This window comes from Myotis brandtii, unplaced genomic scaffold (genome assembly GCF_000412655.1).
Source record: "Myotis brandtii unplaced genomic scaffold, ASM41265v1 scaffold1627, whole genome shotgun sequence".
Lineage (NCBI taxonomy): Eukaryota > Metazoa > Chordata > Mammalia > Chiroptera > Vespertilionidae > Myotis > Myotis brandtii.
In genome coordinates this window covers 146,588-162,832 of record NW_005355951.1, presented here as the reverse complement: position 1 = coordinate 162,832, position 16,245 = coordinate 146,588, and the positions used below count along the sequence as shown (strand labels likewise).

At 43.0% G+C, this 16,245-nt stretch overlaps 1 protein-coding gene across 2 annotated transcripts; it reads right to left on the bottom strand.

The window, feature by feature from the left end:
* Positions 1–234: 234 nt before the first annotated feature.
* On the bottom strand, positions 235–7,830 carry LOC102249105 (chromosome unknown open reading frame, human C2orf49). 2 transcript variants are annotated; one of them, XM_014536451.1, is made up of 4 exons: positions 6,496–7,830; positions 3,473–3,599; positions 3,224–3,346; positions 235–415 (listed from the first exon to the last, which is right to left on the bottom strand). In XM_014536451.1, the coding sequence occupies exons 1-4, from the start codon at positions 6,543–6,545 to the stop codon at positions 359–361; spliced, it is 357 nt and encodes a 118-aa protein (XP_014391937.1). In that variant the 5' UTR covers positions 6,546–7,830; the 3' UTR covers positions 235–358. The 2 variants fall into 2 exon arrangements, with proteins under 2 accessions (XP_014391937.1, XP_014391936.1); XM_014536450.1 differs by having other exon boundaries at positions 3,224–3,599; positions 6,496–7,823.
* Between the last annotated feature and the right edge of the window lie 8,415 nt (positions 7,831–16,245).

The window sequence follows — 16,245 nt, the reverse complement described above, 5'->3', positions numbered from 1 at the left end:
GGTTCAATTCCAGGTCAGGGCATATGCCCCAGCTGCGGGCTTGATCCCCAGTAGGGGGCGTGCAGAGGAGGCAGTCGATCGATCGATGTTTCTCTCTTACATGGATGTTTTTCTCTCTCTCTCTAAAATCAATAAAAACATATTTTTAAAAAAGAGAAATTCTTTCCTAATCAGAGAATAAAAGGCAATTTTTTTTCTTTCAAAGGGAGGGAGAAAGGCAGGGAGGGAAAGACGTTTTTTTAACCTAATTTTAAACCTTTAGAAAATTTTCAAAATAATCAAGCTCTCTGTAAATACTGTCAATATATGTGAACTGTTTGAAAACTACAGTTATATTTACATTTTTGGAAACTTTCCTTCATGGCCATGTAACGTGTTGTATCTTCCTCTTTGTTTCTGGTGGCTTCAGGTTATCCTAAAATGACATAAACAGAAATCAGTTTATACTTACAAAAATGTCAGAGAACAACTGGAATGACTATTTTTAAGCCACCAAGGTTTACTACCAACATGCAAATGGTAGATCCCTGCTGCCATCTGGTGGGAGAGATCTTAGATTAGGAAACAGAGCAAGCCTCCTTGGCTCCCATTTTTCTAGCTGTGGTTCTCAAACATGTGCACCTTAGGATCACCCAGGGCACTTACAAGTATGTCCGGACCTGGGCCTTATCCCAGGACCAGTTAGGTGAGAACCCACAGGCAGCAGGGATGAGGCTCTGACCTCTGACTTTCTGAAGCTCTAGGGCAGTGGTTCTCAACCTTCCTAATGCCGCGACCCTTTAATACAGCTCCTCATGTTGTGGTGACCCCCAATTTCATTGTTACAAATTGAACATAATTAAAGCATAGTGATTAATCACAAAAACAATATGTAATTATATATGTGTTTTCTGATGGTCTTAGGCGACCCCTGTGAAAGGGTCATTCGACCCCCAAAGGGGTCGCGACCCACAGGTTGAGAACCGCTGCTCTAGGGTATACGCAGGGTTGAGACCACTGACTGCTCCTGGGCTGCTTCCCCCCTGCAGAACCCATGTCCTCCCTCAATCTCACAATCCAAGATCTTAACAGGAGAAAAGATTTAAAAAAACACACAAAATCACACCTCTGAGCCTAGCGGGTAGCTCAGCTGGTTGGAGCATCGACCCACACACCAAAGGGTGGCAGGTTCGATTCCTGGTCAGGGCACACACCTAGGTTGTGGGTTCAATTGCCAGTCGGAGCACCTCCAGGAGGCAACTCATCGATGTTTCTCTCTCCCTTTCTGTCTCTAACATTAACAGAAAACATATCCTTGGGTGAGGATTAAAAATAAGTAAGCAAAATTTTTTAAAACCACACCTCTCAAAGAGTAAAAATTTTCTGAGTAGAAAAATGTTTTCTCAAAAACTAAAAAAAAAAACAAACAAAAAAAAACTCCTTAAAGCTCACTCCTTACTGTAATATGTGAGGGTGGATGCCTCTTCCCACTCCTATCTTGACACCCTCTCCCTCCTTCCTACAAAGGTGACGGAGTTTAGTGTGGAAGCAACATGGTGTCATAAGCGCATGTCGGGGGCCAGGCATGAATTCTAACTGAACCCTGGACAAGTTTATTTAAAGTATCCAACCTTCTGTTTCCTCATCTGTGAAATGGAAATAACTATTGTGTCTGCATCACAGGATTACTAAAAGGATTCAAGGAACTAATGTAAGGATTTAGGGCTGGTCGGATACACAGCAGCTTTCTTTTTCTAGGGTCTACTATTTTTGACTGAACTACTCTGAGTTTTGATCCCTTTGACACACAATTTGAAGATAATAAAGCCCAAGTATATACTACAGGAATGTGCTACAGACTGAATGTCTGTGTCCCCTCAGAAGTCATGTATTAAAACCTAACCCCCAATGTGATATTGGAGGTGGGCCTCTGAGGTAATTAGGTAACGGGGTGGAGCCCTCATGAACGGGATGGATGCTTTTATAAAAGGGACCCCAGAAAGGTGCCTTGTCCCTTCTGCCATGTGAGGTCCCAGGCAAGCAACTGACTATGAACCAGGAAGTGGGCTCTCACCAGACACTGAGTCTGCCAGGGCTTTGATTTTGGACTTCCCAGCCTCCAGGACTGTAAGAAATAACTGCTTGTTGCTTGAGCCATCCCATCAATGGTATTTTTGTTATAGCAGTCTGAGATGAACAAGGTTATAAAACCGCTGGATGTTTACATAATCTCATAAATTAAACTCTAAGTAAACTGTGTAACTGTATCCAATTTGCCAGCATCTAAAATGCTTAAGTAGCCCTGACTGGTTTGGCTCAGTGGATAGAGCATCGGCCTGCGGACTGAAGGGTCCCGGGTTCGATTCCAGTCAAGGGCATGTACCTTGGTTGCAGGCACATCTCCGGTAGGGGGTGTGCAGGAGGCAGCTGATCGATGCTTCTCTCTCATCGATGTTTCTAACTCGCTATCCCTCTCCCTTCCTCTCTGTAAAAAAATCAATAAAATATATTTTTAAAAATAAAAAAATAAATAAAATGCTTAAGTGCAGTAGAACACAACATAGTAGATTCCTCCAAGTGTCCTCTACCCTCCAAGGACAGGGACATTCAAGGGGCAGGGGAGGCAAGTGGTAAGTCCTAGACTCTAGTGTGGCTTAAGTGAAGTGCAAAACAAAGACCAAGCTCTCCCACACCACTGAAATGTGACCTGCACAAATTACCTAACATGCTGAGCCTTGCTAACAAGAGGATTTCTTTCTGCCCTGGCCGGTTTGGCTCACTGGATAGAGCTTCGGCATGAGGACTGACAGTCATGGGTTCGATTCTGGTCAAGGACACATGCCTGGGTTGCGGGCTTGATCCCCTGTGAGGGGTGTGCAGGAGGCAGCCAATCAATGATTCGCTCATCATTGATGTTTCTATCTCTCCCCCTCTCCCTTCCCCTCTGAAATCAATAAAAATATATTTTAAAAAAAGAGTATTTCTTTCTTTTAGTTGCAAGATACTTAAAGGATCTAAATGAGAAAAATCTAGGGTAAGTGTCTAAGAGACTCTCTCTTTACACATTTTAAGCAGGAAAAAAAACTGAGTGTACTTTTTAAAAAGCATCAGTTTACCATGATGGATTTATGAGAAATGAGACGTAAAAATCTGACAGATCACATGAGGGCTAAGGACCAGCTTGCAGCAGTGACTGCTCAGAGACCTCGTTCCCCTCTCATGCGCAGGGAAACCGCCCACTCACCACGGCCTCGGCTTCTTCTTTCGGAGCAGCTCGCTTTAGCTTCACTGGAGTAGTTCCCACTGGGGACAAAGGCGGCAGCTTCGCGGGGCCCAAAGGACTTTTCCCATGCGCTAAGTCATGGTTCTGTTTAGTGTCATTATTATTGTGTTCCATCTTATTGTTCATAGGCAAATTGGAAGACAAAATTAGGGGTGACACACTTGAAGAGGAACTTGATAATTTTCGAAAGGCATTACTGGTAAAGCTTGCCTGAGAGGGAGGCTTGAGTCGATCATTATCCCCATTCTCTGTCTTTCTCACTTTTATGCTTGTGCTTGTTGAACTTCCATCAAACACAATGAGAGGTCTTTTCTTTGACACGTCTACAGTGCTACTCCTGAAATCAAAGAGACACGTTCATGAAAGATGCCATCTGCAATGGCAAAGCAGTTACTAGAGTGTAAAGTTAAAACAATGACCAAAAAAATTTACTGATAAGACGAATCTATTGTAAGTAGGACCACTAGAAAAGAAATTTTCTTTTACACTCTAAATGAAATAATTTTCTGGTGCTTTAAAGTTTAAATATTTGTTGACATGAAATTTAAAGAGAGCGTTATTGTACACACAAGAGAGTTATTTTTAAAACATCAATTGACCAACTACCCCTAAAAGGTAAAACAGAATTTCCTAGTAACTAAAAATTCTTTTAATTTTTAAAAATCACCATCTTACTGATAGGGTTATCCTGACCATGTATTACTATTTAGAAAGGATAATAAACTACAAAACTATACCAAGACAACCATAGCGGCAATCTATATATGACGATACGAACACTCTGCTCCATTCAGTAAGGTCGCTTAAGCCAAGGCATTTTCTAAAATAACTGGAACTGTAACATTTGTATGATTTTAATTTTAAAATTTAGCAAGTCTTCACATTTAGCTTCTGAAAATCTAATTTCCATTCTTAATCGTAAAGATAATAAAAGTGTTTCATCTGTTCATTATTCTTTATACCTCAAACAACAGATTTTTGATAAAAACCTTTTAATTAAACACACTTAGCAGGAAGAACTCCCCAGCCCTGCTACTCAAAGTGTGGCCCAGGGACCAGTAGCATCTGTAGTATCTTGGGAGCTTGTAAAAAAATCAGAATCTGCCTTTTAACCAGATCCCAGGTGATTGGCCAAATTCACCACTGACAACCATTTGGCAGAAGATGAAAAATAAACTCATTATAATCCACTGCCACTGCAGGAGGGAAACAGAAGGACTGGGAGCAGGTGTGTCAGCTGTGAGAGTTTAATCTAGAGGCAAGGGGCGCCTTCAGGTCTGAGAAGCGCAGCAGTAAAGAGCTGATCCAGCTCGGTGGGACCAGGCACGTCTCAGCACTTCTCCAGAGCTCCATTCCTCCAGAGATGAACCAGCAGGCGACTCAATAATGTTCAGTGACCTCGTAGATCCTTCCAGCTTTAATGCTCGGATACAGGAGTCAAACTGTGATTTTTAAAAATAGAGCCAAAGATCCTTTCCAAAGTGACTCTGAGGGACTAAAAGAAGCTGTCACATGAAGTAAAGTACGTCAGGATTGAAAGCTTTGCCTAGGACAATGGGCCTGAATGTGCAGATAAAGAAGAAAATACTTTCAAAGTAAGAGTCAACAGAAGTCAATTAAAGATATGCACAGCATAATCCAGATTTATGAAAGTTGACACTAACACACAGCCTGACCAACACGCAACCATCGAGCTAAAATGATGCTCAACCTGAACTGAATGTGTTCCTGATCCAAAGTGGGACTGTATGCTCATTTACTTTCCAAAAGACTCTGAGCACGCATGCCCCATTCTTCACTATTCTACTCCTCAGGGAATAACCTCCCTACCGGTCATGAGTTTTTCTGCATTCTTCATAACCAGAGATTAAAACCAGGAATCAGAATTAGCATTCTCCCTCACTCCATCGCTACTGCACTGCCCATGACAGCACCTTACAAACAGAAGGCTCTCAAAGGAGATTCAGTAATCAATAACACCCACTTGCCATATAAGTGACACAGGAAAAGAAACAGCTAGCTCACTTAGGGATCTCTGGGTACTTTGTCCTCATTAACTAACCAACTATACTGATGAATCACATGTATCTTTAAAAGGAAATTTCATTTGCTTGTGGTTCTATAAACAATTTTCTGAAATTTAAAAATGTGAAATGGTGTCCCTGAAGCTGTATGAGCTCTCCATTTCTGTATTATTCAAAGACCTTATTAGAGTCTTGATTCTATTTTTTTCTCACAATTCAGCACATGTTGGCTCTGGCTCTACCTCTAAAACACATCCAAACCCAACCACTTCTCAAGTCCACGACCACCTCACAGTCACCACCAGCTGTTGCCTGGATCACTGCAGTCTAATTGGTTTCCCTGTCCCTCCCCCACCTTAAATCACTTCTCAGTATGGCAGCCAGCATGACCCTGTTAAAACCGACTTCAGATGGTGTCACCACTCTGCTTGAAACCCTCCATTGCCTTCTCCTCTCAATAGTCCAGCCACAGTTCTCACAATGACTTGCAAAGCTTTATGTGATCTGACAATCTCCACTCATGCCCAGTCAACCTCGCCCCCTCTCCCCCTGAATCTCTCCACCCAGCCTGGTGGTCTCTTTGCTGTTTGTGGGCACACTCTTAACCCCAATTATTGTATTCTGCTTGGAACGCTAGCTTACTCACTACTCACTAGGTCTCTCTACTGAAATGGCATTTCTCAGTGAGGTTGTTCCTGGCCACTTTAATTAAAACTGTAAATCTGCCCTAGCCGGTTTGGTTCAGTGGATAGAGCGTTAGCCTGCGGACTGAAGGGTCCCAGGTTCGATTCCAGTCAAGGGCACATGCCTGGGTTGCTGGCTCGGTCCAACGTGCAGGAGGAAGCCAATCAATGATTTCCTCTCATCATTGATGTTTCTCTCTCTCTTTTCCTCCCTCTTCCTTTCTGAAATCAATAAAAATATATTTTTTAAAAAATAAATAAAACTGTAAATCCTCTCACTGCTTTTTCTTTTGTCACGATTAACATACAATATATTTTCCTTAATATTTTTTATCATGTTTCTTCATATTAAAATATAAGCAGGAAATTTTGTCAGTTTTATTCATGGTATATGTACAGTGCCTGGTGCTCAATAAAATAGTTGTTGAGTAAATGAAATCTTTTTGACCTAAATTTACCTAGGGAGAAAAAAGAAAGTAAAATTGTTTAGTCATTGAAGATGAAAACCAGAAGCATTGAGAAGTACCTTTTAGTCTCGTTTTTTGGCTCATGTTGCTCTCTTTTCTTTTCCATCATTTTCCCCCATCTATTCTTTGGCAAATCTCTCTGAGGCAACGGTATTGCATGCTGAACATACAGATCAGTAAGATTGTCTTTGTTTATTCTTACATCACTTTCAACAGCTATGTTCTTCTGTGGAAAAGAAAACAAAAGTAAGTTCAAAACAACATCCTTCTTTTAACAACTAACAAACTACCTGCCTAACAGGGCAGAACATTACTGCTTAAATAACAAATTATAAAACCACTGTTACAATTAGACACATGCTTAAGGGTCCGTTATAATACTGAAAAAGCGGTATTATAAGTAGGTCAAGCTCTGTAAATATTAGGTTCAGCCTCCTCTGACCAGCAATGGCCACATGTCGTCTGTGTGACAAGCCCTACTGTCCAGTGTTCAGCCAACATGCCAGGTAATAGGGGCGTCCGCTGACACCATCCTCATCGATGAGGAGAACAGCGAAGGAAACCCGAATGGAGATGTGATCACGGGCTCACCTACCATTCTGGGAACACTGTGCTTAGAACTGACTAAACACATCCAATCTATGTCCTCTGAAACTTTTCCCAATCCTTTTTTCCCCTTAAAAACTTAAAAGCACAATTTTGCTCCTTTTCTGTCTTATACCAGATGGGCCTTTATCATCAACTTGCACCTGCACTCACTCACTGGGAGACATGTGGGAACCCCAAGGGTCCCATAGACAGTGTCCCACAGAAACACTGGCAGGTTAGACGGGGAGGCCCTGCTGAGGGGCAGCGGTGCTAACTGTGGTCCCTGAACTTGAAGCGAGAACTTGCTAAAAAAACACACGCAGATTTTCAGGCCACATCTCAGAACTACTGACTCCGACACAGAGGGGATGAGTCCCGCAAAATGTGTGTTAACCAGTCCTGGGTGACTCTGATGTGCCTAAGAGGTTTGAGAAACACAGGCAAAAGGTAACTGACATCACTAACATGACCGGCTGAGCTAGGGCTTGATGAGATTAGACAAAGATGCAGCACGGAGGGTTGAGGAAACACAAGAAAAACAAGGTGCTATACATAAAACCCCAAGGAAACGTTCAGTAATTCTCTACCACTTTACACAAAATTTATCACTTTGTGTCTTCTTTTTCGCCTACTATGAGCGGCCACATTAGCTGAGAAAGAGCAAACGCTACACCGAGAGCGCAGAACCCCGAATTCTTCTCCTGGCTGATCCTGCACCGCAACCACCACGGGGTGCCCCGAAAGGGGGCAGTTCACCCCTGCGTCCTCGTCTGCAACCGGGGTGCGCGTGCGGTGTTCCCCAGTCCCCGACCACGTCCCCGTTTCCGTCCCCCCACGACCCTCGCCCGGCCCCTCTTCCTTGCTCCCGTACAGGCCGCGAGGGTCGCCTAGGACCCCTCTTTGCGAGCCATCGAGAACACCAAAAGGTAAGTCCCAACCCCCAGGGGTGCCTGATGTGCGAAGACATCTCCTTTCGGGGGGCGCGGGGAGACCAGGTGGGCTATCAAACGGAGTCATAAAGTTTTCTGTCGGACTATCAGTGTACATGTATACATTAAAAAATAAATGTATTTTTCATCATCATATACTGTGTTTTTGTCGCTCGAATGAATTTTATTATTTCTTCAAGGTTCTTCGCATACATACACCTTAAGAGATATCAAGTAGGCGTAACTTGTTCTCAAAAAATTAGGGTTGGCATGCAGAAGAATTTTGAGTCAGGATTTTGCTGGTTTTGGCATGCACTCACAAAAAGGTTGCCCACCCCTGTTATATGCAGTCATGGGTGGGAAACTTGTCTTCAGTGGGTTTGGCAGCTGAGGTGGTAGGCTTGGAATGTAGGTGTGCAATGAGGTATCTTCAGGACAGTTTCCTTGCATGGTCTGACTCTTAGTGTCTGTTAGGGTCGCTGGAGGAGGAATACATGAGGCCAAAGTGGTGAGGGATTATGAATTTATTAGATCTTCCACAAACCAGATGGGCTGAGCCCCAAAATGGCATTAGCACCCAAAGACAGGAGTCAGAGGTTTTTAAGAACTTTTGGTGGACTTTTTCTGGGTGGAGAATTTTTTGTGCAGATCTAGATCCTAGGAAGGTCCAGAGGGGAGAGAAAATGGTCTTAGCAAGTGGAATGTTGTCTAAGCGAAAGGGAATGTCTGTTGTGAAGTGGCCTGAAGGTCGGTTCCCAGGAGAAGGGTTTTGATTCAATTATTTGATCAAACCTAATAGTGTCCAGCAAGCTTATTTTTCCTGGTCTTGTGTTCTCCTGTGGCGGGAAGCTTGCAAATGGCCATTAAGGATTGTATTGCCCTACCTAACATTTCTCTCCTCTTTCTGTTTGTTAATAATTATTCTTAATGGAATGGGGCACTCCTCTTCTTCTGTCCGTGGGCGTAAGGAACAAGGCCCTCCCCTCTGGTGCTGTTGACCGGGTATCTGAATAAACAATTACTCCACATATCAGAAACCAACCAGTTAGCATTATTATATTTAAAATTGTTTTTCTTGAGATGTTAGTGTTTATTGCATGTAACATTATTATATTTAAAATTGTTTTTCTTGAAATATGTTTTTAAAAAACAACAACCAGTTGGCAGCTTAGTATGTCCATTACTATAAGGGAGGGTGAAATTATAATAGTTCATAGATACTGAAAGACAACTAGGTCACCTGGGAAAAGTCAGACGTTCACCACAGGGAGCTACTGCAGCAACCTTTATAGAAAACATCCTGCATCTTGTTAACATAAAAACATTCAAACCTGTAAAGAATTTTTGTGAGTTTATTTGAGCCAAACTGTCGACAATTGCTGGGAAGCAGGATCTCAACAGATTGGGACAATGCTCCAGAGAATGGTGGGTTTTTCATCTATTTTTATACATTGCAATCAAAGGAGGGGCCGTAGGTGGGTTACATGAATTCCATTGGTGATGGATTAGAGAGGGGGGAGAAAGCAAAGGGGGGAGGGGTGGGAACCTCTGGGATTGGATAAAAAGTAAAATGATAGACACATACTTCTTTTACTTAGGTGGGTGCAGGATAGTTAACAGTCAACAATTAACATGATAACAACACTAAAGGAATTTTTGGTCTCTGTCCTGGTGCCCAGGCACACTTGGTTATGCCCTGAGGGGTCCAGAAATAGGGAAGTTACAAGTTACCCCGACCTTTCACAAGGATGTTATCTTAGATGCAAAAAGACAGATAGGTTCAGTTAAGGTAAAGATTGACCTTTATTAGGGAAGATACTGGCCCAGGACATGACTACCCACTACAAACTGCTTGTAGTTAAAGTTTCAATTTAACCATCCTTTATGGTTACTTTAGGTCTTTGAGTTTCCAAAACCTCCATGCAGGCCTCCCTGAGCTTGTCAGGTTAGCATGTGGCCTTGTTTTTTCGTCCACAGTCCTTTTCCCGGACAGTGGGTTCCAACACATAAAGGTCCCCGTATGTGACTTTCTTCCCAAAATGGATAGAATGAGTATAATTCTATATATTAGCAATAGGTGTTCCAGCTCCTACCAGGCAAGATGTAAAGGTCTGTTCTCCATAGGTCCCTCCTTGAGGTGTTCCTGGGGTTCAGTCACCCATTCTTCCCCTTCTGGGGCCCTCTTCACTCTGGTGTGATGGATGCAGGGACTCAGAGCATTTGGAGTGGTGAGAAGCACGTCCCAGGGTCCCGGCCATGTTGATCGTCCTATGATCCGGTTTTCCATGTTTTGAGTAGAATTCTGTCTCCTGCTAAGAAGGGATGTAGGAAAAAAAATTCGTAGCACATGCCAAATCATTACCCACTGCTGAGGACACCATGTGGAGGGACTGGGAGGTAAAAGCTGGTCCTGAGGCAGCCACAGTGTCACTTGCCTGGTTTTGCTGCTTTTCTTGGCTTGAAACTGAAATACAACTGAGGCCTAGAGAGGAAAAGGTCTCAGGGGTTTTAAAAGAGCCGGGTCCAAACCACATGACCAGTGATATGCTAGGGGAGGAGAGGTTACTCTGGGGGCGAGGTTCTTGTTTTCCCAGCTTTGCCCCTTGCTCAGCATCTGGCTTCCAGGGCTTTTTGCCTTAGTGAGTTTCCATACCTAGCTCATCGTCCTCGCTCTGGGAGTCTAACAGTAGGCACTCGTGTATTTGTTCCCTGAAATAATTCTCGAATTAATCTGCTCACGTATAAAAATAACTGAGAGCGCTGGTGACAACATCCAAATATTAGTTAGACATTGGCTGTGTGCCAGATACTGCATTTATATAAATTGCTGGTTCCTCGGAACAGCCTTCTGAGATGCACAGTACTGGAATGCTTATTTTTTTCAAACGAGAAAACAGGCATGGGGTAATTTGCTCAAGATCAGAGAATGAGGAAATAGCAAGTCTAACATTCAAGTACATTTCCTCTGCACTTGTACCTACAGTAAAGTAACAGTTTTAGTTTAAACGGAATCTAGTTGTGTTATGATCTAATCTCTAGTAGTTAATTTATTGAAAAGTCTTTCCTACTTCTCTTTCATCTTTTGAGGAGGGGATATACATCCCAAAATATTTTGCACATTTAAAACTTAAACTTGGAGACAGTTGTCAAAGCTTGTGGTTTGCATCTTCTATGATGTATTGTTTTATTGGAAGTTATTACAGTGTCTAAAAAGATCTGAGGATGCCAAAAGATAAACCTTGCAAGGGAATTGGAAAATAAGTGAGATGCTAAATCAAAAGTCAAGATAAAGTTGAGAGGTGTTTTCCAATTTTTCATAATCATTTATGTATATGATGCTTTATCTAGAAATTGAATTTCAGAGCAGGGCAGAATTAAAAGTTACTCAGGTCAGTTCTTTCATTTTCGTGCTGAGGAAGTGGATCTGAGGAGATTAAACGACTTGCCAAATTGAACAGAGTTTTAGAACTGAGCTGAAGCAGGTGTTTGGGTTCCTAATTTGGAGCTATGTGTATTAACTTCATGGTATTAGCATCATGGCATTCCATGTCCAGAATCTGACTTGATTTTCATGATAATAGTGAAGTGAGTGTGACTGGCATTAGCCCCATTTCCTCCTCTAAAAGGCACATGCATTGTTTTAGTGGCACAAGCAGCTGCCTTGGAGGAGCCTTGGAAACCAGACCTCAGTTCAGATTTTGTTCTGCTGCACCAAGACCCTGGGTGAGTCACTCAAGTCCTAAGCCTCAGTCTTATCAGAAAAATGCTCTGCTAACACGTCCGTGGAGAATATCTAAGGAGTAGAGCTTACATAACACACTTGGGCCCTGGCCAGGTAGCTCAGTTGATTAGAGCAGCGTCCCAAAATGCCCGGATTGAGGTTTGATCCTCTGTCAGGGCACATACAGAATCAACCAATGGATACATAAATAAGTGGAACAACACATGGATATTCCTCACTCTTCCTCTCTTTCAAATCAATAATTTAAAAAAAAACAACGAACACACTTGACACAGAGTAGGTGCTTAATAAATGGCAGCTGGTTTTGAGACATATGTCATGCCTTCCCATTTGAGCCTCCTCCCCTGTGAAATGGGAATGATAACACACCTCATCATGTTAAGAGATGGGCGCCAACGCATGAACACTTGCCTCTGCCTGGAGGTCTGTGGTAGCCTGTGACTGTCATCAAAGGAGAGACGTGGCAGCACGGAGGTGGAGCTGCGGAAAACTTGAGCTTCAGACCCTGAAAATGGCGAGAGGTGCTTGCTCCCTGTGGTGCTCTGGACCAGTCACCTGACGTGAGTACATCCCACTTTAAAATGAAAAATTAAATCCATTAGGATAATTCTAGGTGTCTCTGAAGCTAAAATCTCAGGGTAGAGGGAGTGTCTTCTGAGGCAGAGAAAAAACCCAGGTTCAGAGAGGAGGAAGTAGAGTGAGATTCTGATGCCGGACCCCTCTCCGGGGAGGGAGAGCCTGGGAATGCCTGCGCCCTCTCCATCTGCAGATCCTGGAGAGTGGAGCCTCGGAGTATTCGCAACCTGCTGTCTGGGTTCCAATCAGTGTTCCTGAGGCAGGAATCTGGGAAAGAGGAGAATTTTCCTTTCTAAGAAGTTCTGAGGTGATGTTTCAAATATGCCGAGGCAGCAGGGCCACCTCCCAGAGATTTCGCAGGGCAAGGAAGCCACAGCTGGCCTCGACCCGACCCGCGGAGCCAGGTGTCGCCAGGACTGGAGGGCCAGACTGAAAACCGGCACCAGAGACCAAGAACATCCCAGGATCCTTGTGGGTGGATCAGTAATGCAAAGATCTGGTGTCTCCCTCTTCTCATCTTGGCACTTCAGAGATTCCCTAATCTGGACCCAGCCCTGAGGAAGGGGGCAGGCCTCTGTTGATAAGATTATTGTTACCTCGGCCAGACGGGGGCTTCAAACAGAAATAAAGCTCAGTTACAGAAAAATAACTCTATTTGTTACACATTTGAATATGTAGACTGAAGTTGATTCCTGCTACAAATTGTGAGTATCTTACATAACCGTACATTTTTAAGTTCAGAATTGTGAGAGTTTCCGCGTCACCTGGATCATGGCGTTGCATTCATTAACAGTTTTTGGTGCCTGTAGTTGGCAGACCAACACTGAGGGCAACAGCCGACACTGCCTGGCCTGGCACCACCACCTCACTAGGACCCGAGCTCCTCCAGGACAGGGCCACACCTTTGCTTTGAATCTCCATCCTGGTCACCAGCATGCACAGGGAGTGGTTGTCCTAAGTAGGTACTCAATCAATATGTATTGAATGAACCATAAGTGAAATATATACTGAGAACTTCAGGTGTTGATTCCTCTTGTCCATAGTGTAATATTTAAGATATTTATGTTACAAATATTTTATCATTAGTTGTCAAAAATATAGCTGAGCATAAATCAAATTAAGAGCTTCAAAGTGAATGTAAAAATTTAAAAAACACTTTCCATTTGGGACCTGTATTTTTAGCTATTTAAAACAACAGTTCGCCCTAACCGTTTGGCTCAGTGGATAGAGCGTCAGCCTGCGGACTCAGGGTCCCAGGTTCGATTCCGGTCAAGGGCATGTACCTGGGTTGCGGGCACATCCCCAGTGGGGAGTGTGCAGGAGGCAGCTGATCGATGCTTCTCTCTCATCGATGTTTCTAATTCTCTATCCCTCTCCCTTCCTCTCTGTAAAAAAATCAATAAAACATATTTAAAATAAAATAAAACAACAGTTCTGCTTTGAGTTTTAAATAACTACCTTTAGTACCATAATGATTATTAAAGACCATATTTTTTACTATTGTCAATTCTCATCCCTTTTACTGTACAATCCAATGACCATAAAGATGCATTTACATACTTAAACTCCCTACTGGCTTTCTTGTCAAACCCATCAGACACCTGTTCAGTGAGCTCCCTCATTGTCTCTTACATCCTGTCTCAGCACCCAGCACAGTACCACGCACAGTATAAGAACAGTGCGTGATGAACAAACGACAGTAAACCTCCCCAGCTCCTCAGGCCCTTCCTTACTGACCTCCCCTGTCACCAAACCTCGAGCACATTATATTTTACGTTAGGATATGACCAGGAGAGTATTCCACAAGTCCCACTAAAGCCATGCTTCTCAAAACTGACTGAGCGTAGAGTCACCTGGAGAGCTAGTCACCCCCAAGTTTCTGACTTAGGAGGTTTGATTAGGGGCACGGGAATTTGCACTTACAACAACTTCCAAGGAGATGTTGGTATTGCTGATCACCGATCATACTTTATAAACCACTGAACTAAATTAAGCTGCCTGAGGTCAGGGGCTACGTCCTATTTCAGTATCCCCAGCAGCCTCTGCCATAGTACCTGGCACATAGGGGCTGCTCAAGAAATAGTTGAGTGGAATAACAGTTCAAAAAGTTTATTTTACTGAATCTAGTTTACAAGTATATGAATATGTGTATATATCTTTAAATCAGCTAATACACATAAAAGCTCTTAAAACATGCTTGCTAAAAAAAAAAAAAAATTATAGCCCTGGCTGCTGTGGCTCAGCTGGTTAGATGTTGTCCTGTGTACCAAGTGGTTGCTGGTTCGATTCCCAGGCAGAGCATACGCCCAGGTTTCCAGCTCAATCCCCAGTGGGGCGTGTGCAGGAGGCCGCTGATCCATGTTTCACTTTCACATCGATGTTTATCTCTCTCTCTCTCCTTCCCTCTTCCTTTCTCTCTCTCTAAAAATTAATAAAATTTTTTTTAAAAATCATAAATATAACCTTTCTTTGCTTAACCTCACATTCTAAACTGATATCCAAACTAGATGTGTACTTGTAACGAGAGCTTATAAATTAGAGTAACAGAATCTTAGCATGAAAAGTCTCTTTTAATGACAGCCTAATTTAATACTGAGTATCAGGAATTTTATTTTATTTATTTATTTTTTATGCATTTGTGTGTGTTTTTTTAAAATATATTTTTATTTATTTCAGAGAGGAAGGGAGAGGGAGAGAGAGAGATAGAAACATCCACGATGAGAGAGAATCATGGATCGGCTGCCTCCTGCAAGTCCCCCACTGGGGATCGAGCCCACAACCCAGGCATGTGCCCTTGACCAGAATCGAACCTGGGACCTTTCAGTTTGCAGGCCGACGCTCTATCCACTGAGCCTAACCGGCTAGGGCAGGAATTTTAAATGTTGGTTGAGTGCTTCCTACATGCAGACAGACACAGCAAAAGCTTGATAGACACACCTGTCCTTAAGAGCTTACAGCCAGTGAGGAACCTTAAGTGTACTTGTGAGTGTGAGGATGTTACGTTTTGAAAGTAGGGGAGTAGATGGCAACTATTAAAAGCATTCAGTTGTATCTATTTAACTCTTAATCTTCATTAATCTATTAGAACACAACTTTACTTCCCATGCTATAAATACCTCGTAACATGTTTCAGATGGACCCAAGGGATATTGAATAAATATTAATAAATGAAGTTAATTAACAATTCCTTGGAGAAACATGACTGATATATTTCTTCTTAAATGTAATCAAGCTAATTTAGAATTAGTCCTGATGCCGATATTTCCATGGTTATGGAATAGTTATTTACATAGAGGTTCCTGTCATATGTGAAGTAAACTTCTCAGAGTTCCAGGAAGCACAAATGTTTCTAGATGGAGTAGTGTGCACATGTGGAGTTTGACATTGTAAGCATCCTATGGTGAATCCTTTCATAAAGGAAATCATGATTTCTGAATTATTTTTCTTTTTTTTGTTAATATACACTTTCACTCCTGTATTGTTTAAAGCAGAACACAAAGTGTTGTTCCATACACTATTCAATCAACAGAACTTAATTTTATGCATATAAAATTCTGGGTTTGTATCTTGTTCTGCCCTTGCTACCATGGAATTTGGGATAAGCGATTCACTTATTTGTGCCTCAGTCAACTGATCTGTAAAATGGAGAGATTGATAGCCTTACTTCATAGGGACATGGGAGGCTTCCCTGAGAACCTCCGCAAGGCCCTTAGGCCAGCGTCCTGAGGCAGTGGTGTCCCCTCTGCCACTGGGTAAGGGCAGCTCTGCTCATGCAAATGTGGAGTCCTGGCCCAGGCCTGTGATTGGCTGCTCCGCAACAGTCAGATGGCCGGGTGGTTAGCTTCCCCCGGGATTGGCTGGTCGGTCGGTTCATTCATTCCTTCGGCCCGCGTTTCCCGTGCCTCCCCGCGTCCCGCTGGTTGGGGTGAGAAATGAGCGGGAGCGGAGCCGCCCGGCCGGCGTTTCCCGAGCGG